This window comes from Hyperolius riggenbachi, chromosome 4 (genome assembly GCF_040937935.1).
Source record: "Hyperolius riggenbachi isolate aHypRig1 chromosome 4, aHypRig1.pri, whole genome shotgun sequence".
NCBI classification, from domain to species: Eukaryota; Metazoa; Chordata; class Amphibia; order Anura; family Hyperoliidae; genus Hyperolius; species Hyperolius riggenbachi.
In genome coordinates, this window is record NC_090649.1 from 213,495,026 (window position 1) to 213,522,492 (window position 27,467).

General features: G+C 44.6%; 1 protein-coding gene across 2 annotated transcripts in view; it reads left to right on the forward strand.

Annotated features, from left to right (window-relative positions):
* The window catches only part of ARHGEF10 (Rho guanine nucleotide exchange factor 10), a 251,922-nt gene that overhangs the window by 51,410 nt on the left and 173,045 nt on the right, over window positions 1–27,467 (forward strand). For both annotated transcript variants that reach the window (XM_068281340.1, XM_068281341.1), the window contains exons 2-4: window positions 13,136–13,229; window positions 24,420–24,593; window positions 27,030–27,317. In XM_068281340.1, coding sequence (XP_068137441.1) covers window positions 13,175–13,229; window positions 24,420–24,593; window positions 27,030–27,317 — 517 coding nt within the window. In that variant the 5' untranslated portion in view covers window positions 13,136–13,174. The remainder of the gene's footprint in view (window positions 1–13,135; window positions 13,230–24,419; window positions 24,594–27,029; window positions 27,318–27,467) is intronic.

A 27,467-nucleotide genomic window follows, 5' to 3' on the forward strand; every position in this document is an offset into this window, starting at 1 on the left:
TTCAGGCTGGAGGACACTGAGTTTGGGTCCTCTGCCATTCTTATGCCCCTGCTTCAGTAGGAGGGAGTGAGGGCGGGGAGCCATACACCCCCTTAGAAGATGAGATGAGCCCTCCCCTTGTACTGGGGGCTAGAAATCATATCTACCCATATATGGGCTCTATCTCACAGAACCGTACAGGTCAGGGCAGATTTATTAACATTTTCAGGTCTGTCTCGATTTACCCAGCGCCCTGATACCAGACATGAGGGGTGGGACCCCTGTGGTATCATCAGGCACTTTCAAACTGCCTAACTGGCAGTCCTTACCTCAGAATGTTCTGAAACTTCCTCAGAACCAGCACCGGGGCTCATGCTACACTTCCCCCACGTTTGGCGAAGCTGCCATCTCAGGAACCCCAGAAATATGACAGATCTGGGAAGTTATGGATTTGCTATGAGACTCAGGTTATTCCCAGGCAAAGGCTCTTTGAAGTTTGGAGCAGCCAGCGAGGTGTCGCCTCCCCTGCTGGGAATGAGCCAGTGGGTCTGGCTTTTAGCCCAACTAGATTGCTTCTGCCATGATGCTTGTCACCTTATACCTGATGGATGGGCCATCAGCACAGCTTGAAGCCAGGGACTCTCTGGGGCAGATTAGGCTCAGGCTCATTAGCATATCAAAAGAGCCATCCAGCCTTTAGGATGGTGCTCTCTTTGCTAAGAAAAGGACTTCAGCTGTCCCTACACACTCAACCCAGATTGTACCGATTTGAAGCGCAATCGATGCAGGGAATCGAGTGCGATTGCTTTTTCTTCACGGGCGGTTCCAGGACGCGCCTGCGGCCCCGCAACCGTCCGTGACAGGAAGTTTTTTTTTTTGTTTTTTTTACCCCCTGGAATTGAGCTTTAAGTATGTGTGAAGATGTTTTGCAGTGTTTTTTTTTTACAAAATAAAAAAGGAAAATACTGTTTAAACCAATGTATAGTTCCTTATTTCCTCCTCTGAAACCTCTAGCTTGTGTACTCTCTCCCTCCTCCTCTGTCACTGGCAAGCCACTCCTCCCCACAAGAGACTCTAAAGGACTATTAGCAGGAAGCTGGGGCTTCATCTGACCAGCAGTGACTCTCCCCACTGCACGCCCATGATGTTAAAGGGGGCATGTTTCACACTCACTGGGAAGGAGCAGGCAGCTTTAGGTTGTAAAGTTGTGCCTGAACTACAGCATTAAGTATAAAAACTGGGGGAAATGTGTATTGTTAGAAGTTACTTGCACCTTGCCAAACAGAAAACATATCCCACAGAAATCCAGTAAAAAATGTATTCCAAAGGTTTTTCATTAGGACCCTGTTTCTCTATCCTTTCCTCTGGGTCTCCAAGTTTTCATCGCAGGTAAGACTGCTAGTGTTTCAGCAATATGAGTTTACATTCAAAGAATGCATAGTTGATAGAAAATGAGGATGTTTTTGGCAAACATGGCCTCAGGGTATTCTTACTGTAGCATGATATTGCCATCGAACCACACTCTGCAGAGGCGCTTTGCACAGGATAGGATGTAGTACCTTTCCCATGCTTTGGAATGCTTGTTTTACAGGTTGTAACTTCTATATATCAGCAAAATCTTTTCAGGATCATACCGTCATCCTGCTCCCACTTGCTTCTATTATTACACAAAGCATGCAAAGGAATTTGAGCTTGTAAGCTGAAAACATCTCTTACAATTGCTTTCGTGTGCATATAAAAGTCTGTCCAACAATGTGGATTGCATCTGCTTTTTTTTTTTTTCTTTTTAGAACTCTAGAAGAAGAAGATAATGTGAAGAAGTAGAGAGGCTTTAGAACCTCTATTTGCTTTGATTGGTAGTTATCTGCATGATTCTTCCCCACTTCCTTTCCTGGAAGGAAGTTAATAGATATTTCTGGTAGGGTTCACTCAAAATCGCATGCCTTTTCCCACATACAAAATTCTTATTTTTTTACTTAAAGGGGCACTATGGCGAAAAATGTTAACATTTTAAATATGTGCAAAAATAAACAAATAAGTACATTCTTTCCAGAGTAAAATGAGGCATGCATTACTTTTCTTGTATGTTGCTGTCACTTACAGTACGTAGTCGAAATCTGATAGAAGTGACAGGTTTTGGACTAGTCCATCTCTTCATAGGGGATACTTAGCAAGGCTTTTATTCTTTATAAAGAGATTCCCTTAAAAGGATTTAAACAATGATGCTGGCCAGCTTCCCTGCTTGCTACACAGTTTTTTGGCAGTTGGACAGAGCAACTGCCATTTACTAAGTGCTTTTGAAAATAAATTCCTGAGAATCCCCTGTGAAGAGATGAACTAGTCCAAAACCTGTCACTTCTGTCAGATTTCTACTACCTACTGTAAGTGACAGCAACATAGGAGAAAAATGATTTATGGCTCATTTTACTGTGGAAAAAATTTACTTCTTATTTGTATGTTTGCACATATTTTAAATTTTACAATTTTTCGCCATAGTGCCCTTTTAAAGCATATCTAAACTGGGAAAAAAAACAAACAAGCAAAAACTAGATACTTACCTCAGTAGAAGGAAGCCCTTGGATGGCTCAGAGGCTTTCCCAGTTTTCTTACAACCCTCCATTCCTGCACTGGGACCCTTTAAACAATATTGTTAAATATGTTGCAGCTGTGCTCCTCTTCATTTACAAGTGTCACTGCACTGTGCAGGTGCAAAGTACAGCCCCCTCCTGCACAGTAGGATGAAGCCACCTGTGCCTGTCATTTTCCTCCTTACACAAGCACAGGGGCGGGAGGACATGCAAAAAGGGCGTGGGGGGGGGGGGGGGAGGGCGCGGGGTGTAAACGTTAAGCGCTAATAGCGTTAATAAAAATACTGTGTTGTATTTCGTTTACAAATAATGTTTTACAAATTAAAAAAACCTTAAATAATGTGTATGAAATCGCAAATTGTGAAAACGATAATCTTCCCTGTTTCAAAAGTGAAACTTATAATTACGTTTGTGAAAAACTATAATAAATGTTTAATCGTTATAATTGTATATTATTGCGAATATTATAACGATGATAAAAATATAACTACGTTCATAATAACTGTTGTAAAACATTAGTTTTGCTAAAATTTTACTACAACTAAACCTAACCCTACTCTCACACAGAACCCTCCCTGTACCTATCCCTGACCCTAAGACCCCCCCCCTGGTGGTGCCTAACCGTAAGACCCCCCCCCTGGTGGTGCCTAACCGTAAGACCCCCCCCTGGTGGTGCCTAACCGTAAGACCCCCCCCTGGTGGTGCCTAACCGTAAGACCCCCCTCCTGGTGGTGCCTAACCCTAGGACCCCCCCCGGTGGTGTCTAACCCTAGGACCCCCCCGGTGGTGCCTAACCCTAAGACCCCCCCACGGTGGTGCCTAACCCTAAGACCCCCCCGGTGGTGCCTAACCCTAACCCCCCCCCCTGGTGGTGCCTAATCCTAAGACCCCCCCCCCCCCCCCCGGTGGTGCCTAACCTTAAGACCCCCCCCCCCCAGTGGTGCCTAACCCTAAGAACTCCCCCCGGTGGTGCCTAACCCTAAGAACTCCCCCCGGTGGTGCCTAACCTTAAGACCTCCCCCCCCGGTGGTGCCTAACCCTAAGACCCCCCCCCCGGTGGTGCCTAACCCTAAGACCCCCCCGGTGGTGCCTAACCCTAAGACCCCCCCCGGTGGTGCCTAAACCTAAGACCCCCCCCGGTGGTGCCTAACCCTAAGACACCCCCCCCCCCCGGTGGTGCCTAACCCTAAGACCCCCCCCCTGGTGGTGCCTAACCCTAAGACCCCCCCCCCCCCCCCCCCGGTGGTGCCTAACCCTAAGACCCCCCCCCCCGGTGGTGCCTAACCCTAAGACCCCCCCCCGGTGGTGACTAACCCTAAGACCACCCCTCCGGTGGTGCCTAACCCTAAGACCACCCCCCCCCCCCGGTGATGCCTAACCCCAAAGCCCCCCCCCCGGTGGTGCCCAACCCTACGACCCTACTGGTGGTACCTAACCCTAAGACCCCCCCTGGTGGTGCCTAATCCTAAGAGCCCCCCTTACTGATCGCTTTATTGTGTGGATAATAATGTTTTACAAATAGTGACTGTAAAAAATATATTGCAATTTATGTTACGTGCTGATCACTTTATTTTGTGAATAATAATGTCTTACAGACAGTAAGGGATAACAGTTTAAATAATGTTTTAGTTAAATACGATAAATATGTTTAGTATTTTTGTAAACGTTATTCGTCATGGGCTCATTTTGTAAACTTAAATCATCACAAGCGCAGTTATAAAACATTCAAAATCTCCGAGCACTGTTTGTAAATGTTAATAATCTCCGGCGCCCTTTTTACCTGTTCAACACCAATCAAACAATATTTATTATGGGAGTGAATGACGGCGCCCTTTTTGTCCACTAGCTGCCGGCACACTTTTTTTCCTGCTTCCCAGGGGCGGACCACACTTACGACAGAACAGTTAGCAAAATTGCAACGCTTGCAAGGCATTATCACATAAGGCATGTGTCAACAGTTGCAGTGATGCATAGTTTCTATGTACTGTATGCATCACTGCCTTGCAACACAGGCCTAATCTGCGATGCAACGTTTCTCCTCCGTTGAGTTGCTCTCCTGTTTTTCTACGGAACACAACTCTCCATTGTGAATGTAGTCTAAGGGAGGAAAACCCTTGTTGTGGCTGTTGTGTATAGCACAGGGCTGTGGAGTCAGAGTCGTGGAGTCGGAGCAGTTTTGGGTGACCGGAGTCGGGAAACAATGCACTGACCCCGACTCCTAATGAATTTAAATTGTAATTAAAATAGAAAATATGATAAAATGTTCTATTTCTCAGATAATAGTCATCATAAATAATTTATATATACAGTCATAAGCTGTGCTTAGTCCACAAAAATGAAATAAACCAATCAAAATTAGTTACTCGTGTTGCTTTAATAAAGCAGTCCCTGTATTTTTAAAGTCAGATATACATATCTGATTGTGACTGTACAGTATATATGATGTGTACACAGGAATATCTTCTATACTAAATAACGTCTATGCTGTAAGAATAAAGCCTGATTTGTAGCTGTGTCACTAATAGAGATGGTCAATGAGATGGAAATAATTCTGCGTCGATGCTGGTTTATGCAAATGTATGCGCACTCCCTTTGATCAAAGGTCGTTAAAATTTGGTTTGGTGACTACGAATTAAAGGGTACCTGAGATGGATGAAAAGAAAAGATTTTTACATACCTGGGGCTTCCTCCAGCCCCCTTCAGGCCAATCAGTCCCTTGCTGTCCTCCTCCGCCACCTGGATCTTCTGCTGTGAGTCCCGGTATTTCAGCCAGTCAGCGCAGTACGGCCACATGCCACTCCTGCAGCCAGGAGCATTCTGCACCTGCGCAATAGTGCTGCGCAGGTGTAGTACACTCGCGGCGGTGTGTATGCATGCGCACTACGCCAGACTGGCTCAAGTACCTGGACTCATAGCAGAAGATCCAGTTGGCGGAGGAGGACAGCGAGGGACTGATTGGCTTGAAGGGGGCTGGAGGTAGCCCCAGGCATGTAAAAAACTTTAATTTCATCCCTCAGGTTTACTTTGTTACACAGTAGTACTATACTCTACATATGCACTCCCCACAGAGCTGCAGGGAATCCACTGAGAATGTTGTGCACATTGAACACAGAGATGTTGCCTATCACCCATAAACCTGGTTCAGATTGTTCCTGAAGAATGTGTAATAGAGGAAGAATCCCCTCATTCCCCTGCAGAGTACCTGCACATTATTCTTACATGTACCCACAGTTACATTGCCTAGGGCCTGATAGATGTTCTTTGTTCCGGTCCGTACCTTTTACAAATACTCTTGCCAAGGACTAGTTTTAGTCTATGATTAAAGGGAATAAATATGGCAGTCTACATATCCTTCTCACTTCAGTTGTCTTAAAATTCCTAAGCATTGGCAGTTGAGACACATTTTATGTTACATATTTTCAATCAACAAGATTGTATTATGCAAATTAGAGGAGTCGGAGTCTGTGGAATCCTAAACTGAGGAGTCTGAGTTGGTGGATTTTTATACCGACTCCACAGCCCTGGTGGAGTCGGTACAAAAATCTTCTGACTCCAACTCCTCCTCCTCCGTTTATGAAACCTCCGACTCCAACTCCAGGTACCCAAAATGGCTTCGACTCCTTAGTCTAATACTTACCAGGACTGTAGATTTGGTACAAAAATCATTCGACTCCTCAGTTTATAAAACCACTGACTCCGGGTACCCAAAATTGCTCCGACTTCTCGATTCCGACTCCACAGCCCTGGTGTAGCAGCAATCGCACAACCAGCAACACATGTACTTCTTAGCAAACTCACTGTGGTCTGATATGACCCAGATGAAGGTGGCAATTCCTACCCAGTTCATAGCAGACAATGTTAATCTAATCCATTTTAGGTTTAAAGAACCACGTCTGAAATCTCCACTGTGTATGCGTGGAGATGCCTTAGTTAATAATGTCCAATGTGCATATGGGAATTGAGTGAGTGCCCAGGTTCAGTCAGCAAGCTCCGCTGCATATAGGGAACCTGAAGCAGATTTATGTGCTTCTCTGCATTGAAGCCACCTGTTGGATATCTTCTGTACTCTAGTAACTTGCTCTGACTTGCAACTGGCAGCACCCATTATCACTATAAATAAGGGTGTTGGCAGTAGCTTTCTTTCATTGACATTGATACATGGTGCTAAAATTAAAGTGGTCTGAAAGTCAGCATTTCTACTTTGCTCTAAAAGATTCCTTCCAGCTTTAAAGAGGATCTGTAACCTCAAAAAATCCCCTGGGGGGTACTCACCTCGGGTGGGGGAAGCCTCCGTATCCTAATGAGGCTTCCCACGCCGTCCTCTGTCCCACGGGGGTCTCGCTGCAGCCCTCCGTACAGCGGCGACGTAAATATTTACCTTCCTGGCTCCTGCGCAGGCGCTCTGACGGCTGTCGGCTCCGAACTACACAGAAATACCCGATCGCCGTCGGGTCTGCTCTACTGCGCAGGCGCAAGTTTCCGGCGCCTGCGCAGTAGAGCGGACCCGACTGAGATCGGGTATTTCCGTGTAGTTCGGAGAGGAAAGCAGCCACAGCGCCCCCGCTGGAGCTAGCAAAGGTAAATATTGAACTGACAGTCGGGTCTGTCGCTGGCTGTTCGGAGGGCTGCAGCGAGACCCCCGTGGGACAGAGGACGGCGTGGGAAGCCTCATTAGGATCCGGAGGCTTCCCCCACCCGAGGTGAGTACCCCCCAGCGGATCTTTTTCATGTTACAGAGTCTCTTTAAAGCTACTATCCCAGAAAAAATTGTAGCAGAACATCATTGAATCGGTTCAACAGCACCTTGTCCTGCCATGGAATGGCTAGTCCGCTTGAAATCTGCATCCAGACTGGAGAGCTATTATCTTTGTTTACATTCCAATGTTGTTACATTTTGTGTGTAAAAAAAAAAAAAAACTGAAAACACTCTATGAGAAGCTCTCTGTGCTTCAAGCATACACACAGTTCAGAACAGCTCACTAGAAGATTTTAATATATAATAAAAAGCAACTGAAATAAAATGAAATGGTAGCTTTTAGCGCAAGATAAACAAAACTTTGGAAATTTGTAGACAGACAATATTACTTGTGCGCAGAAGCAAATATAACTGTATGAGTAATAAACAGTAGGAGAGCACATTTTATTGAATGTTATGTCGGGTTCAGACCACTTTAAAACTCAAGTAAAAAGTTAGCTTTTTTGTAGTTTTAGATTGAGTAAGGTCTACAACCTTTATCAGGGTCTCCTGACGTTGTTTTATGTCCATTTCAGATATCTACTTAACCAGCTTGCTAGCAGGAGTGGTAAAAGCCCAACTCCAGTTAGAATTGTTACTTTAAATTGGGTAAGCTGTGAAAGGGTCAGGCGTGGTTTATACTCGTCAGTGAGAGCGTATTTGTATTGTAAGGGGGCCTGTTGCAGTATCTGCAGCCACAAGGAGCAGGTGCATTCCATTCTGTCAGATGACGTGCACTGCATCACCATGTAGTTACAAGTATGGGACAACACAGAAGTGGAATACAGTATGTGTGAAAAGGTTTTGTTTTTTGGTCATATAAAATGACGTAACTCTTTATAGTGTACCAGAGCTGATAGAAATTAAAAGTTTTATACATACCTGGGGCTTCCTCCAACCCCATGCGCACGGATCAGTCCCACAGGAGTGTGCATCCATGGCTACAATTACTAGGTAATGCCTAATGATGTTGATCCAGGGATTTTATCTGATTGCCATCTGGGGTCAGGAAGGAATTTTTCCCATTTGGGGCTAATTGGACCATGCCTTGTGGGGGTTTTTTCGCCTTCCTCTAGATCAACAGGGGTATGTGGGGGACGGGCTGGAGTTGTACTTTGTACTGGTTGAACTCGATGGACGTATGTCTTTTTTCAACCAAAATAACTATGTAACTATAATAAAAAAAAACAAACAAAAAAAAAACTATCTTTAATAATGGGACACCTATAAGGTAGGACCGCACCTTTTTATCATTACTGTTGTCTCTGCCATATAGAGTGTATTTATACTATTACCTTTAGCGGACGCCTCCTAAGTTTAACCCTCCTGAACCAGGTATGTATACAACTTTTAATTTCTGTCAGGTCTGGTTTCCTGTAACCTCCCTGGTGGTACAATAAATCCGCCAGGGGGCAGCGCAGCACTTTTTTTTGTGTAATTTTTTTTTTAAAGCATGTAGCTAGCCTAGCGCTAGCTACATGATTTCCCCCCCCCCCCCCTCCCTTCGCTATCCCTCCCACCCCTCCGATCGCCGCCGGCGCTTTTACCCTGCAGGGAATCCCGTTCTGAACGGGATTCCCTGTATGGGCTTCCCCGTCGCCATGGCGACAATCGCGATGACGTCACCGACGTCATCGGGTGTTCCGATCCACCCCTCAGCGCTGCCCGGCACTGATTGGCCAGGCAGCGTAGGGGGTCTGGGGGATGGGGGGCGCGGCGGATAGTGATGAATCGGCGGGTAGCGGCGGAGATCGTTATGCACACGCAGCTAGCAAAGTGCTAGCTGCGTGTAGCAAAGAAAGAATTATGTAAATCAACCCAACAGGGTCGGAGCGGCACCCTCCTGCGGCTTACCACATGTCACACACGGGGTTACCGCCAAGGAGGTTGAAGAGTATCAAAGGCGCGTTTTTTTTTAAAGAAATTTAAGGACACAGAGGCATATTCTCTACAAAATGACATGGCTCTGTGTCCTTCTGGTGCCGCTGCCAGTCCCCCCTGGGCTCTGCTGCCCCCCCCCCCCTCAAAGCTGGCGACAGGCTAGCAACAATCTGATTGTCGCTAGCCCCCTGTTTACCTGCCAGCTGTCAATTAAACTTCTCCCCCTGCCTCCCCTGCATTGCCTCCCCTGTATCGATCCCTCGCCTCTACCAACCTGCTCCCCACCTCCTCCAATAGACAGCTAAGCCGTGACCCAGGAAGTACTTCCGGATTGCGGCAATCTTGGATTTCCGCCGCCGGTGATAATAGCAGATAGTATTTTTTTTTCTTTTTTTACAGCCGTCTCGGGATTTCTTTAACATGCATCGTAATTGACTTCAGCTGTCCATATGCTTAAAGTGGTCTGGAGCGCAGCATTTCTTCTTTGTGCTAAAAGATTGCTTACAGCATTTAACATACTGTCACAAAAAAAAAAAAAAAAAAAAACAATACAGGGAGTGCAGAATTATTAGGCAAGTTGTATTTTTGAAGAATAATTTTATTATTGAACAACCATGTTCTCAATGAACTCAAAAAACTGTTTAATATCAAAACTGAATATTTTTGAAAGTAGTTTTTTTTAGTTTATTTTTAGTTTTAGCTATTTTAGGGGGATATCTGTGTGTGCAGGTGACTATTACTGTGCATAATTATTAGGTAACGTAACAAAAAACAAATATATACCCATTTCAATTATTTATTTTTTACCAGTGAAACCAATATAACCTCTCAACATTCACAAATATATATTTCTGACATTCAAAAACAAAACAAAAACAAATCAGTGACCAATATAGCCACCTTTCTTTGCAAGGACACTCAAAAGCCTGCCATCCATGGATTCTGTCAGTGTTTTGATCTGTTCACCATCAACATTGCGTGCAGCAGCAACCACAGCCTCCCAGACACTGTTCAGAGAGGTGTACTGTTTTTCCTCCTTGTAAATCTCACATTTTATGATGGACCACAGGCTCTCAATGGGGTTCAGATCAGGTGAACAAGGAGGCCATGTCATTAGTGTTTCTTCTTTTATACCCTTTCTTTGCAGCCACGCTGTGGAGTACTTGGACGCGTGTGATGGAGCATTGTCCTGCATGAAAATCATGTTTTTCTTGAAGGATGCAGACTTCCTGTACCACTGCTTGAAGAAGGTGTCTTCCAGAAACTGGCAGTAGGACCCGGAGTTGAGCTTGACTCCACCCTCAACCCGAAAAGGCCCCACAAGCTCATCTTTGATGATACCAGCCCAAACCAGTACTCCACCTCCACCTTGCTGGCATCTGAGTCGGACCGGAGCTCTCTGCCCTTTACCAATCCAGCCACGGGCCCATCCATCTGGCCCATCAAGACTCACTGTCATTTCATCAGTCCATAAAACCTTAGAAAAATCAGTCTTGAGATATTTCTTGGCCCCGTCTTGACGTTTCAGCTTGTGTGTCTTGTTCAGTGGTAGTCGTCTTTCAGCTTTTCTTACCTTGGCCATGTCTCTGAGTATTGCACACCTTGTGCTTTTGGGCACTCCAGTGATGTTGCAGCTCTGAAATATGGCCAAATTGGTGGCAAGTGGCATCTTGGCAGCTGCACGCTTGACTTTTCTCAGTTCATGGGCAGTTATTTTGCGCCTTGGTTTTTCCACACGCTTCTTGCGACCCTGTTGACTATTTTGAATGAAACGCTTGATTGTTCGATGATCACGCTTCAGAGGCTTTGCAATTTTAAGAGTGTTGCATCCCTCTGCAAGATATCTCACTATTTTTGACTTTTCTGAGCCTGTCAAGTCCTTCTTTTGACCCATTTTGCCAAAGGAAAGGAAGGTGCCTAATAATTATGCACACCTGATATAGGGTGTTGATGTCATTAGACCACACCCCTTCTCATTACAGAGATGCACATCACCTAATATGCTTAATTGGTATTTATTTATTGATTGTATTTATAAAGCGCCAACATATTACGCAGCGCTGGACAATAAATAGGGATACATACAATATTTAGGGGTGACATACAGAAAAATGACAATACCTGAATACAAGAAAGACCAGCTCATGCAGCACAGCATGAGTACAAGGTAATGCTTAGTCAGTCACTGGAGGGGAGCATGGAGATTAGGCAAGTTAGGTTCACTCAGATGCCTAGCATGGGTTCACAGTAATGGAGGTGCATGATCAGGTTGGACACAAAAGGAGGACCCTGCCCAAAGGCTTACAATCTAAAGGGAGAGGTAGGGACACGAAAGGTAGGAGACCAGAGTTCAGCTGTGGGTTTAGAGCACTTGTGAGGGGTAGTAGGCCAGAGGGAAAAGGTGAGTTTTGAGGGCTTTCTTTAAGATGTTGAAGGAGGGGGCTGCCCTAATGGGTGGAGGTAGGGAGTTCCATAGTGTTGGAGCAGCTCTTGAGAAGTCTTGGAGGCATGCATGGGACTGGGTGATGCGGGGGCGGTTAGGCGAAGTTCATTGGAAGAGCGGAGTGAGCGGCTAGGTGTGTACCTCTGAGTAAGATCGGAAATGTAGGTTGGACAGGTTTTGTGGACAGATTTGTAGGTCAGACAATTGGTAGTAGGCTTTCGAGCCTATACAGCTTGGAGTAAGACAACATGCATAAAGAGGATGATGTGGTCAAAATACTCATTTGCCTAATAATTCTGCACTCCCTGTAATAATTGTTGGAGAACAGCATTCAAACAGTTAAACACAACCCTTTTCTCTGTAGTGGAAAGCACCTTCAGCTTATGATCCACATCCAAAGAGGAGATAACATTATATTTTGTTTACATTGCTCTGTTTGCTACATTCCTAGCTGAGCTGAAAAGGAGATCTCGTTCTCTCTGCTTCAAGCATGCACATAGTTCAGAAGAGCTCACTACAAGATTTTAATATAGAATTACAGCAACTGAATAAAATGTGATGGCAGCTTTCAGAGCAGATAAATTGTACTTTGGAAATTTGTAAGCAGGCAATATTACTTGTGCACAAAAGCAAATATAACCGTATGGGTGATAAAAAGTAGGAAAGATGATGCTTACAGTTAGACTTTGATGCAATAAAGTTTCTTTAATACGGAAATGAAAAGACAGTAATGGTTTATTGATGATAAACAGAATGCATACTTAAGGCGGAATAAAACATTCAATAAAACTATGTTTTTGATTATCATCCATGTTACTTAGTGGCAATGATGCCAGAGGTTCTTTAAAGAGAATCTGTACTGTAAAATTCTTACAATAAAAAGCATACCATTCTCTTCATTATGTTCTCCTGGGCCCCTCTGTGCTGTTTCTGCCACTCCCTGCTGCAATCCTGGCTTGTAATTGCCATGTTTATGCAGTGTTTACAAACAAGACATGGCTTCTAACCAGAGTATGATAGGCTGAGAACAGCTTACTGTGTGACTCATGCAGAGCTTGGAGAGGGTGTATAAAGCTTCTGCCTATCACAAGCAGTGCTGCAAATTCCATACATTCCAGCCTGAGCCCGACAGAGCCGACAGAGGAAAGAAGATAAGATTTATTACAGAGACAGTGCCACTAGGAAAGGCTGCAGTAAGCCAGAGCACATTAGAACAGGCATAGGAACTTATAGGATAGAAGAAATAAGGCTCAGCATTTTGTTAGAGTCTCTTTAAATACAGCACAGTTGGGGATTGGGGGGGGGGGAAGGGGAGGGGACAGTGCTGATCAGCAGCTTCACGATGGTGGGGTCTTGTGACCCATGACGGTGAATATGGGGATTTTAGAGTGTCAAGATTTCACTGTTAAGTTATTTGCTGAGAAAGAAGAGTATACTAAAAGAAAAATGTGGTAATGGGTTTCATACATCTTGTGAATCTATGTAACTGTTTTATTTATATAATGACAGGAGAACATTTCACTGTGAAATACTGAAAGACCGTGGAGGATGGGGAGTCTGGAGAATCTAGATCTAGAGGAATTTCCTCCCCCACCACCCGAAGGTAACATACGCTTCATAACATTTCAATATTACAATGTTAACATTTCTATTCTCGGCTCATGCCTAATACCAGATGTTTATCATAAAGTTTGGGTGATTTATTTGAAACTTAATATTTATGTAACATAACTATGAAAGGATTAATAGAAATACATGATCTTTTGTTGTTCCTGCCAAGGCAAGAGCTTCACACTAGCTTGTTTTTAGATTTTTAGTTTTAGATTTGTTTTGTTTCTTTGCTAACAGACTTTCTTCTCACTGATCTGGCTTCAGTACACTTCTATCTGGTAGCTATGTGCACATTATCCCTGCTAATTCCCCTTGCTTCTTGGCTTTACTGAATCTGCCCAGAAGTGCTGTAATAAACATGACTGAGTATTCCTAGGGGATGGTCATTCGTGTCATTTTTAATTCACTAAGGTGCTATATATTTATCAAATGTTTTATCGATAAAGCGTTCAATAAATATAGAACACCTTAGTGAATTCAAAATTAGATTTTACCCATGAGGTAAATTATCAAACGTTCGATAAACTGTTTCATAAAGCTTCGTTAATTGAGGCCATTGTGCATGAAAGTATAAAAGTATAGAGGATAGTTTGCAACCTACGTTCATGCCCCCTTTAGCCTCCGTGTTGTCCTCCGGTCCCCTGTCCTTCTTTCTATGTCTGCTCCAGCTCCCTCCCTTCAACCCCCCCCCCACCCGCATGTCTCCGCTCCCCAGTAACAATAATGGCAGAGCGACTCACCACCCTATGGATTCCAGCACTGGGTGGTCCTCTTCGCCTCAGTCATGTCAGCAATACCATACCCCTGTAAAAGAATCGTTAGCGGCAGAGCGGCTCACCTTCCTCCAGCGGCGGCGATCTGCAGACATTTCGCGTACCGCACGGCTTCCCCTAGTGACGGCTCATGTAATGACTCATCGGCTCCTGTTAATGAGTCATTAACATGAGCCGTCACTAGGGGAAGCTGCGCGGTCCGCGAGATGTCTGCAGATTGCCGCCGCTGGAGGAAGGTCAGCCACTCTGCCCACTAACTATTCTTTTACAGGGGTAGTGCTGACATGACGGAGGCGGAGAGGACCACCCAGCGCTGGAATAAATAGGGAGGTGAGTCGCTCTGCCCTTATTGTTACTCAGGGGAGCGGAGACATGCGGGGGCCGGTGGACCACACTGGGCAAGGCAGGGAGTCCCGACATAGGCCTCGATTCATAAAGCATTACCTCATGCGGTAATGCTGAAAACAGCAGACTTTCCCGACCACTTAGCAAAGTGTCAATTCATAAAGGCTGTTACCGCATGAGAAGCTGACATTACCGACCAGGGAGATAAATTACCGACTTGGCTGTAGTTACCGCCAACACCTGTCAGTAAATTGTCAGCAAATTCCAATTCATAAAGCCTTCAACAAGCGGTAAGCCTGGCGGTAGTTACCGACACCTCTAGTGAGGCGTTAACAAGTTACCGACAGCTCTGATGAATGCAAAGTGCAGAGAGCCAAAGTCTGTTTGAGTCATCTGTGGAGAGAGCCAGAGAGCCGTCTGTGTGAGTCATTTGTGCAGGCAGGGAAAGACTGTGCGAGTCACCTGTCTGAGTCATTTGTGCAGAGAGCCGTCTGGGTGATTCAGTTCTGCAGGGCAAAAGAGAGAATCTCCACACTGCTCTACTCTACCGTTCAATGGGCTGCGGTAATTTACCAACCTCCAAGGGCAGCTGTGGAAATCTTTATGAATTAGCACACAGAACGGGAAAATACCGAGTGCTGTATTTTCCCAACAAGATTTTTTTATCGCACTGCTTTTTATGAATCGAGGCCATAGTGGCGGGTAGGCGGTTCGTATCGGTGGGCCCTATCCTACACCTTTTTAGTTCTAAGGCTAGGAGTGGAGGCATAGCAGCAGGCAGGGGTAATGTGCTGCACTTTAAGTGGGCTTCCTGCAGGAGCAAAGCAGCTGATGAATCGCTTCTGCATCACTTGCTCCTATTCCTTTTCTTCCCCTTCAGCATTATGGTCACTTCTACCCATGTTTTCAAGTGCCCAACTCATAGTCTGCTTATGAGTTCACCCCCTCTTCTTGTCTGAGCCTAGGAACTGCTTTTGGTCTGAAATTCACTGCCATCTTGTGGTCATATTGGAGTAATACCCTCACATACATACCACTACTTGACACAAGGGCAACTCAGTACTGTAACTGGTCACTGAATGAGAAAAAGAACATTGTGTGGTGGCAGCCTGTAACTACATTCAATTTCATTGAGACACATCTAAAGTGTAAACGTGAAGTACAAATGATACATTTATAATATAAACTGTACACTTAAAGGGATCCTTAAGCCTAACAAAACAATTAGTTTTACTCACCTGCGGCTTTTACCAGCCCCCTGCAGCCACCCCGTGTCCTTGCAGTCACTCCCGAATCTTCCTGTCCCACGCTGCCAGCTAGTTTCGTTTTCAGCCAACAGGCTCACTGCACTTGTGCTGGCCTAGCCACGTATCTCCTTCCAGTTCCCGTCTGCAAGAGCGCAATTGCGGACGGGAAGCGAAGAAGACTACGCGTGCAATTAAAAGTACATTAGCCTACTCACAAAATAGAAAAAGTTAACTGTCTAAACACCATATAGCTCCCAATTCCATTGTTATCTAATGCCAGCTATTTATTCATTAGTTATTTATTCATTAGTTATTACACGGCTGTTTTCTACCTCAGTGTTTTGGGCCCGTTTTCACTAGGTGCAAATTTGTGAGTTTAAAAAGGCACACAAATTCGCATAGCAATGATTTCCTATGGGCCTGTCTCCATAATGTAATACTAGTATCCTGAAAAAAAGAAAAAAAAAAAGGACAGCAGTGCTACAATTTTTTTTGAACGCCGCATGCTGTTTTCACGTGAGTTTTCTTTTCTTTTTTTTTTTTTTTTTTTTTTTTTTTTACATTTTTGCATGCATGTTCATCATAATACGTAATGTCAATGGAACTTCCTTCTTGGTTCTACTTGTAGAAAAACACAAAAAATGCGAATTTGCATTTAAAAATGCATATATGCAACTTGTGTCTGAAAAATGACACGTGAATGGCATGCTTCTAGTGGAAATGTACTCTAAATCCATGTGGTTGCATGGTCTGTAAGGAGTAAATCCATTCTGCTTCATGAGACATCTCTTACTGAACTGCATTTGCGCAATTCAACTGCTAACATAGTGTGCAACGAGTGGTGAAGCTGACTGATATCTTTGTATAGATCCTTTCCAGAGAGTCCAGGAAGAGATGGAATCGTCCAAAATTTATACTACCTACATAGGAAAAAAGTAATTTTATAGTGCATTTTAGAAATGTACATTTTGCATATATGTATTGTACATGTTAAAAATGTTCATCCTTTAAAGCAGACCTGTCCTCAGAACTTCCTCTCTGCTCTAAAAGATAAGCAACAGCATAACTTTCTTTAAAGAAAAACATTTCTTTGTTGCAGCTGAAAAAATCCTGCAAGAAATCTGCAGTGAGTCTACTTCCTGCTTTCATGAAAGCAGACATAGGGTTAACATCCTGTGTTAACAAATGAGTTGCTCTGCCGAAGCAGCCAGCTAACAATCCCAAACAGGGCACTATCTGCATGTTTGTATGTTCTCCCTGTGTGTGTGTGGGTTTCCTCCTTGTACTCTGATTTCCTCCCACATCCCAAAAACATACAGAAAAATGAATTGGCCTCCCCAAATTGGCCCTAGACTATAATACATACACAATACATACATAGACATATGACTACAGTAGGAATTAGATTGTGAGCCCCTCTGAGGGACTGTTAAGTGACAAGACAATATACTCTGTACAGTGCTGCAAAAGATGTTGGCGCTATATAAATATTAGAAATAATTAATAAAAAAAAAAAAATACTCATTGGCGTATTAAGCTTTCTGACTGGAATTTAGTTTAAGAAAAAACAGTTACAGTAGATTATTTATACCAGGAAGATTTCTGAATGAATCCAAGTAGCAAGTTCTTTTAACTGTAAGCTGTCCTTGTCCTTGTGTGTGGACATTGTATGAATGAATGAATGATGTATTATGTCTGTTGTGATAACATATCTTTTTGCATACCCTGGAAATGGGTCAGTTGTGTAGACTGGGCCCTCCCTCACAACCAACCAATCAATGTGCACATTTTTGTGTTGACTTTATGATGCTACTGACCCTGAAATCCAGACCACTCTCGTTGTGCACAGCTTTTAGTGTTCATTCTGATGCTAAAATTGTAGCAAAGACATCCAGCAAAGCCAGGCCCGTTTCTTGGGCCGTGCGCGGCATGCCGCCGCCCGGGGCGCTGTTGGGAGGGGGGCGCTGTAATGGAGGGGGGAGCCGGAGCCACAGGGAGGGCAGCCCGACCTCTCCCTCCCTCTCCTCTCCCGGGCAGCCTCCGTGCTCCCCCCCTCAGATGCATAGTCGGTGAGCAGGCAGGAAGCGCTGTATACAACTCACCTGCCTGGCTCCAAGCGCTGCTCTCTCGCCGCCGGTCTCCTCTCTCTGTGTACATGCTGATACACGCGCTGCTTCCTGTTTAGCCGGAAGCAGCGTGTGTATCAGCATGTATACAGAGAGGAAAAGACCGGCGGCAAGAGAGTGGAGCTTGGAGCCAGGCAGGTGAGTTGTAAACAGCGCTTCCTGCCTGCTCACCGACTATGCATCTGAGGGGGGAGCACGGAGGGCCCCCGGGAGAGGAGAGGGAGGAAGAGGTCGGGCTGCCCTCCCTGCGGCTTTGGCTCCCCCCTCCATTATAGGGGACAGCTACCTATCTAACCTATCCTGGGGGCACTTACCTAATCTAACCTACGCTGGGGGGCAGCTACCTAATCTAACCTACGCTGGGGGGCAGCTACCTATCTAACCTACACTGGGGGGCAGCTACCTATCTAACCTACACTGGGGGGCAGCTACCTATCTAACCTACACTGGGGGGCAGCTACCTATATAACCTGTACTGGGGGGCAGCTACCTATCTAACCTACACTGGGGGGCAGCTACCTAATCTAACCTACACTGGGGGGGGGGGGGGCAGCTACCTATCTAACCTACACTGGGGGGCAGCTACCTAATCTACCCTATACTGGGGGGCACCTACCTAACCTATACTGGGGGGGGGGGGCAGCTACCTAATCTAACCTATACTGGGGGGCACCTACCTATCTAACCTATACTGGGGGGGGGGGGCAGCTACCTAATCTAACCTATACTGGGGGGCACCTGTCTAATCTAGCCTATACTAGGGGGCAGCTACCTAATCTAACCTATACTGGGGGGCACCTACCTATCTAACCTGTACTGAGGGGCACCTAACTATCTAACCTATACTGGGGGGGCAGCTACCTATCTAACCTATACTGGGGGGGGGGGGGCAGCTACCTATCTAACCTATACTGGGGGCACTTACCTAACCTGTATTGAGGGCACCTACCTAGCTAGCCTATACAGGTGGCAACTATACTGGCTACCTATATTGCAGGCACCTACCTAAATAACCTATACTGGGGGCACCTACCCATCTAACCTATGCTGGGGGCAACTATTTTGGCTACCTATATTAGAGGCACCCACCTAGCTAACCTGTACTGGGGCACCTACCTATCTAACTTATACCGGGGGCGCCTGCCTATCTAACCTATACTGGGGGCAACTATACTGGCTACCTATACTGGAGGCACCTACCTGGCTAACCTATAGCGGGGGCAACTATACCGGCTCACCTATGCCTGGTTACCTATACTGGGGTACCTATTCTTGGCTACCTATACTGGGGTACCTATTCTTGGCTACCTATACTGGGGAGACCTATACTAAGTGCAACTTGACCTGGCTAACCTATACTGCGGGCACCCATACCTTGCTCAGGGGGGGTGCAATTTTTACACCCTCGCCCTGGGTGCATTTTAGCCTAGAAACTGCACTGAGCAAAGCACCGCCATGGGTGTGAATCACTGGTGAAGCAGGATTGGTTCTAAAATTAAACTTACAATAATCGTAATGCTCTATTTCCTTGTGTATTAAACAGAGCATTGATTTAATTATCATGGGTTAGTTTTGTATCTTGTGCAGTATTACAAAATGTAGGAGTTAACTGTATATCGTAAGTTAACATTTGGGTAAACCGATTCATGTTCTACTTGAAGAGGAACTTTATTGCAAAAGTCATCACAATCAGTAGCTGATGCCCCCTTTCTCACGAGAAATCGTTACCTTTTCTCAAATAGATAATCAGGGACTTCTGTGCGGCCGATATTGAGGTAAAACCCCTCCCACAGTGTGATTTCATTGCCATGGGCATGATAGTCTCCTGTCTGTGAACCTTGTTGCATTGTGGGAGATGGCTGTTGCCAACTGTAAAGGAAACAGTACTGTGTGTGTGTGTGTGTGTGTTTGCCCAGAGTGTGTAAAGCTCTTATATGCTAATGAAAATAAATAAATGGTCTTATATTGCCCCTCCAGGTCAATAAAGCCATGTCTTTCAGCATGGCCATAGAGTGCCCCTTTAAAGTATACATCCGAAGTGTTTTACAAAAAAAAAATAGCATAGTTACTTACCTGGGGCTTCCTCCAGCCCCTGGCAGCTTATGTGTCCCACACCGCAACTCCGCTCCCAGCCAGTGGCCTGGGGTCCCATCTGTTGCAGCAGCTGACCTGGCGAGGTCGGCAGCCTCTGCGCGAGTGTACTGCTTCGGGAGTGTACTGCTGTGCAGGTGCAGTATTTCTGTGCCTGCGCAGAATGCTCCCGGCTATGTGACCTCGCTACTGGTCTGCTGCTGCAACAGAGGGGACCCCAGGACACTGGCTGGCAACGGAGCTGCAGCGAGGGACACATAAGCTGCCAGAGGATGTAGGAAGCCCCAAGTAAGTAGGTCAGCTTTTTTTTTTTTTTTATAAAACACCCCGGATGTATCCTTTAAGACTTCATTGTTTAACTTCTCGCTTTGAAATGTCTTTACTTATTTATTTTTTTCCTCTACTACTATCTTTCAGTAAAGGGCCTCTTTAAGGAGCCACAGGAGCTTAGACATGCCTCTGGCTTGAATATATAAAAACAAATATTAGATGAATATCTGCAAGAGAGCCAGTTTACTTGTGGGAGTCTGCTCTTTATTTAGAATGGCACTATGAGTCCAAGTCATTACTTAACTCCACTCTTAAGCTCTGCCTGGTGGCTCATCGTTCATGAGAGATGTCTTTTACTAGAGCACAAGAGAAATCACTGAAGCAGGATGATATGAGGGGGCAGCATTGTGGAAAGGGCTGAAGACAGAATATGAATTGTTCCCATCAAAGGTCCCTTGTCACTGGTGCTTGACACCCTCTGAGCCCCGCGTGAAAAGGAAAGATTATTTAAAATGGCAGACAACACGACCCAGCCTTGACAAATACACATCAATTGTTTGCTGCAATAGTACTTGGATTGAAGAAAACGGACGTTCTTTTTTTTTTCCAGTCCCCTTTTTACCGTATGCTTTCACAATTCTTCTTTTGTCCATTTTAATTAGACTGGTTACTCTGGAATTCATAATATATTATAGAAATATTCTACATCAGTGTTTTTTATTGTTCCCTTTTCGGGGTAATCCATAAGGCTTGCCACACTCAATGCAATCTTGTGCTATGTTACCACATCTATGTACTATAAAAGCCGACAGACTGAGAATGCTTTAACAGATCGTTTTGTAATCTCTCATAATAAATGGAAAAAGTAGAAATTTGACAAGATTTTACATTCAAGATTGTACACTAAGGGCAGCATAATTTTATTGTGTGCATTCCATGGATCAGAACCAGATTTCATTGCTGTCTGTGTCTTCTCTGAGGAAATTTACACGCATCGCTTCTGATCTTGATCTTTAGTATTACCAAGAGCAGATATCTCAAACAACAAGGACATTAGCAGCAGCTTATACTGTAGAGATCCTAAAGCTGTGTACGGAAATCACTTCTTAGATATCTGAACTCTCTTAGGCTTCATTCACAATAATTAGCACAGATGGCTGTGCAAACGGAATGCAACGCGTACGATCGCAAGCCATCTGCGCTGCTGATCCCATTAACTATAGTAAACTGGTCAGCACTGTAATTTCTGAAAAAAGCATGCAGCAGAGCGATAGGGCATCGAACTGCTGCGCAGGTCATATGATGGGAACGGTGAAAGGGCTGTCTATGCACTTCAAGCGTTCTTGCGTGTTGCACACTATACGCAATGCCGAAATGCGCACGGCAGTGCGTGTAGTGGGAATGAGGCCTTAAAGGTACAGTGCCTCAGTCAGATTTGGGTCCACTTGGCACACACAGATTTTAGAGTTAATGGCCCACATCCTATTAACTTTTATCCTGAGTTTTCTACAAGGAGATATTTGTTTTTATTATCTAAAAAATAACTTTTCAGCCCCTAGTGATCAAAAATAAATAAATAAATACTAAAAAGTACAAAAAGATATCAGATGAAACTTATTATAAATAATTTCTTGCTTGGTGGGGGCTTTCAAATTGTTTTATTGGTGATGTTTAAAAATCTCTCCTTAGAGAAGACTGAGAGAAAAGTTAATATGAATGATTTGGGCCAATGTGTTCTGGAATACTCCTGTTCTAAGGGGGACCTTTAAAGCGGAACTGAAGACTCTTATTTTTCAATAAAGTGCTAATGTAGGTATGTGCCTTGAAGGCTTACGTACCTCTGCGCTAAGTAGTTTTGTTTATGCAGGCTCTCTTGGTCCCAAATTCTCCCCGTTAAATACCTCGACTAACAAGTCGATGACGAGCAGACAAGAAGGGCCTGTGCCCGTCTGTCTGACCTCTTTCCACTGCGTCTGCCCCCTTTCACCGCCTTTTCTCCGCCCCTCCGCATTCCCTCCATGCTCCTTCTTGCCACTCATCCTGAATGCGGCTCTTGGTCACCACAGCAAGCCCGGACAGCGGACACCGGACACCAGCAGGAGCAGTCTCTCTGATCCTGGACACGCTGGGGCTTACAACGTGAGACGGGACACACACAGGGGTACACTTCGTTCAAGACAGCGAGGCAGCTGTCTACTGCTACAGCTGTCTGGCTACGTAGCAATGCCCCGGAAGTAGTTCCGGCCGCGGCCATCTTAATAGGTGGGTGGAAGCACAGAAACGATTAAAAAAGGCTGATCACGGTGGCGGGGACCAGCGAAAATACTATGAACGTTGTTAGAGAGAAAAGCTGATATGTTTTTTATTCATTTCAGTCAACCTATTTCAGTTCCGCTTTAAACCTATACCACAGCTAAGAATCCTTGCAGACCTGCTAAGTTTAGTCAAGGCTCAGGATATGTGACTGCAGAATTGCTAGGACCCCCTGTGAAGCAAAATTTCAGGAAGTATGTAGCATCAACCTTACTACTACCACTACTACTACCAGCAGCTCTACTACTTCTTCTTCAGCAGCGCTGGGCCCTTGAAAAGAAACCTGAGCTGTGAGACATGTGGAAGCTGCCATATTTATTTCCTTTTTAAACAATACCATTTGCATGACAATCCTGCTGATTTTTTTGGGTTAGAAGGGTCTAATTAACACACCCCAAACAAGCATGTCAGATTTGTCCTAGACATCTGATCTGCATGTTTGTCCAGGGTCTATTATAAAGTAATAGAGGCAGAGGCAGCAGAAGAGCCAGGCAATGTGCATTATTTAAAAGGAAATTAAGATGTCAGCCTCCATATCCCTCTCACCCCGGGTCCCCTTTAAAATGAACCCGGGGTGAGAGTGATCTGGAGGCTGCCATATTTATTTCCTTTTAAACAATTCTAGTTGCCTGGCAGCCCTGCTAAACTATTTGGCTGCAGTAGTGAACTGAATTACACCAGCAACAAGCATGAAACTAATCTTGTCAGTTCTGACCTTATTGTCAGAAACCCCCGACCTGCTGCATGCTTGTTCAGGGTCTATGTTAAAAGTATAAGAGGCAGAGGACCAGCAGGGCAGCTGGTATTGCTTAAAAGGGAATAAATATGGCAGCCTCCATATACCTCTCACCTCCGGTTTCCTTTAAGTCAGTCAGCCACTCCAAAATAAACTAGGTTAGACCTTGCATGTCATCAAAGTATTGTTATCTTGGGATGTTCATCTCGGTTTTAGTTGAAACTGGTTCATAACGACCATAGAGTAGAAATGTATAGCTATTGTATTAGGCAAATATTGTTTAATGTTTGGAATATGTAGGCAGTTATAATAACTTGCTTTGCTGATGGGCTGGATTGACGTTAAGGGAGAAGCTTAATAGATAGGTTTTGCAGAACAGTGATTTATAAAGAGGCTTTAGCTAGGACTGTGGAGTCGAAGAGTCAGAGTTGGATGAATTTTGGGTGCCTGGAGTCGGATGATTTTTCTACCAACTTCACACCCCTGGCTGTAGCTAAGTTAGGCCCCATTCACACTAGAGCGTTTTGCCAGCGATTTTGGCAAAACTTTCAAGCGCTAGCGCTTTTTTAAAGCGCTAGTGCAATAATAATCTATAGGCCCATTCTCACTTGGGCAATTTGCGTTAATTGCCGGCAATTAACGCAAATTGCCCTAAAAAAATCTATCCTGCACCATTTTCAGGCGATTTCCCGGAGATTGCGTTTAGTGCTATAGAAGCGCTGATCACGGAAAATCGCCCCAAGTGTGAATGCCGTTAATTGCCAAAAAACGCGAGCAAAACGCTAGCAAAAGCGCTAGCGTTTTGTAAGTGTGAATGGAGCCTTATGGAAGTAAGTGAATATAATTTTATGTTTGGGGGGAAAATGCCCAGGTTAAGCACAATGACATTTTATGTTTAGTGGGATCAGCTAGGATATGGAAGGGGAAATGGTATTTAAAGTTAGGGAGGGGATGGACGATGTTAGGAACACAGTGCCAGACAAATTTGTTGGCTTTTTTTGCTGCCATTCCCATGGCACTGTGCTGATGGTGCTGATCTTCCAGTACCTTATTCAGATGCACACCACTGTCTGTGTACACATTTCCTCCCTCATGTATAGCAGTTTATGGTGCTGCCGTACGTTTTTTTTTTTTTGTTGTTGTTGTTGTTTTTGTTTTTTTGTTTATACATGTTTATTTGGGAGGGAGCTTAATGCAGTTTGATTATATTGTTTTGGGTGGAATTTCATTCAAAGTGCTGTATTATTTAATATGAATGTATTTTTATTTTTTAATTTCCAGTACTTGAAAATGAGTTGTACAGTGATACATTTGCTGCTGGCGATGATGAAGAGGATGAAGGAGAGAAGTTTGAGTTTGATAGTGGGGATGATGCTCCAGAAGCCGATAGACAACCACCTGAAAGTGCTGAGGGTGATCTCATTGACTTAGGCTTCAACCTCCCAGACCCTCCAGGTGAGTAAAGAACTAGTGTTGCAGAAATTCCTCCATTAACGTAGCACTAGATTTTAATATTATTTTTTTTGTAGCATCATTTTAATACCACTATCTTAAAGCGGAATATAACCCAGAATTTCTTCTTTGCTCTAGCCTAAAAGATTATTTACAGCATATAATATACTAACACAGCATTCAAAGGGTTACATCACAGGGCTGACTCTTTCTTCTGCAGGGAGAACCTGCATCCGAACTGCTGTTAAGCTTATCTTGTGTACACTTTCTTTACTTGATACATTTATGTAAACATTATCTGGCTGTGCAGGACTTCAGCTGATGAGTCCTGGGGTGAAACACAGGTCAGAAATCACTGGTGGCTGCATTCACAACAGAATGACAACAGTTATGAATAAAATGCACCAGCAGCTTAACTGAACTTACTGGGAAGTTATAATGTCTAAATGAATAATAATACTTGTGCACAAAAGCAAATATGATAATTGTATGGGTTATAAAAAGTAGGGAAACACATTTTTGTTGAAAAGTTTGTCAGTTTTAAACCGCAAACACCTTTTTGCCCTTACAAAAGGTATATTAAGCTCATGTCAGAATAGATAGTTGGAGTGCATTGGTGAGGCTACTCCTCTTATCCATTCTTTCTGTGGGCGACTCGTACACTTGTTCTATTGCTGATGGCATGCACTTGCTGTGTTTCTGAACTTGATCTTTGGAGACAGCTTGTGTTTGGTACACACTCGTCTTTTTAAAACAGAAGGAATTTACAATAATTCAGCTTTAAGTGAACATCTGTGGCTACCCACAATGCAATGCTACTGAATATGCAAATTATCTCTTTATCCCCCTGCAAGCCATGCTAGCATCCTGAACCGCTGGTGTATAGCATACCTATAGCTTTAAAGGGATCCTGTAGGGGGTCGGGGGAAAATGAATTGAAGTTACCTGGGGCTTCTAAGGGTCCCCGCAGGTATCCTGTACCCGCGCAGCCACTCACTGATGCTCCGGCCCCACCTCCGGTTCACTTCTGGAATTTCAGACTGTAAAGTCTGAAAACCACTGCGCCTGCGTTGCCGTGTCCTCGCTTCCCCTGATGTCATCAGAAGCGAACGGCGCAGGCACAGACCGTACTGGGCCTGCGCAGTACGCTCCTGGTGCCATCAGCGGGAGTGAAGAGACGGCAACGCAGGCGCAGTGGTTTTCAGACTTTAAAGTCAAACTCCAGAAGTGAACCGGAGGCAGGGCTGGATCATTGGGGAGTGGCTGCGTGGGCACAGGATGTGTGGTCCGTTAGAAGCCCCGGTTAACTTCAACTCATTTTCCCCTGACCCCCCCTCCCCTACAGTGTCCCTTTAAATTTTACAGAGCCACATCAACTCCACATGCAGACGGCCTGTTTTGGATTTTTAGTCCTCATCCGTGCATGGCAGAGATTTATATGGCTCTATGGGCTAGGGCTTAGACCAGTACAACACAGTAACCAAGCAGCTCGGGGTGACCCAAAACCACACGGAGAGTATCGGGGACTAAAAGAGACCATAAAGCTCTCCTGCCTGGCTTTCAGGGGCATAAAGAGATACTTTGCATATTCAGTAGCAGTGCATTGTGGGTTACCACAGATGTTCACTTAAAGCTGAATTATTGTAAATTCCTTCTGTTTTAAGAACAAAGAACAAACCAACCTAAACATTGATTTTTAGTAGAAGGGCTTTTTGGTCTCTTTTAGTCCCCTATACTCTCCGTGTGGTTTTGGGTCACCCTGAGCTGCTTGGTTACTGTGTTGTACACACTTGTGAATGCCAAGAAGTTAATACACTTTGGGCACGAGTCGCCAAGCTTTTTCACCTGTTTTCCCTCTATTTTCACCTCATCTATGTTAAATTTTTTTAGCCCCCAAAGTTAAAGAGACACTTAAGCCAGAAAAAAAAAAAGAGTTTTACTCACCTGGGGCTTCTACCAGCCCCCTGCAGCACTCCTGTGCCCTCGCAGCCACTCACTAATCCTCTGGTCCCCCGCTGCCAGCTAGTTTCGTTTTTGCCGACAGGCCCATCAGGACTGGCCACGCGTAGCTTTTTCCGCATTCCCCACTGTAATTAGCGCTATTACGGGCCGCAACGCGTACAAAAATACGCGTTGCCGCATTACGCACGCATAGATATGCGGCAATGCGTATTTTTGTAAGCCTTTTAAGTCTTTTTTTTGCTCCCCTGCAATTTATTTGCGATTTTGAGTAACCATTCACACTCATTGCAAATTACCGGTATGCCCTTTTTCCCTTAGGTATGTTTACTTCCTGTACTGACTACATTGTTGCTGTCTAGTTTGAACCCTTATTTCATGAGCCAGGCTGCTACTGGCAGTGGATGTCTTTTGAAAAATAATTTCCTCATAGTTTCCGCATTGCATTACATTACATTTCCTAGTTTTTTATTTTTTTAGTTGATGCAGGTGAAGATTCTAAAGATGTCTCTCCACAAGTGAGGGATCTCGGTACAGCCCCCAGAAAAGTGAACCCTTATTCTGTGATTGACATTGCACCACTTCAAGAAGGTGATTCGTTCATATCTCAAGATCCAGAGCCTGTAGATGACAACCAAACTCCCAGAGTGCCAAGTGGTTACGATGTTCCTGTGCCATGTGGGTATGCAGTGCCTTCCAACTTGCCATTGCTGATTCCAGCTTACTCCACCCCAGTCATTATTCGCAATATATCCATTGATGAACAAGGTAAGCTTGTATTTTTTAGTAATATTTTCAGGCGGCTATTTTGTCACTGCCAAATCTCCAAATGTAAAATACATGTCCACAAAATGGCAAACTTTATATATTGTAATACACATTCAACCATTTTGGGTTTGGTAGGACCCTGTGAAAATC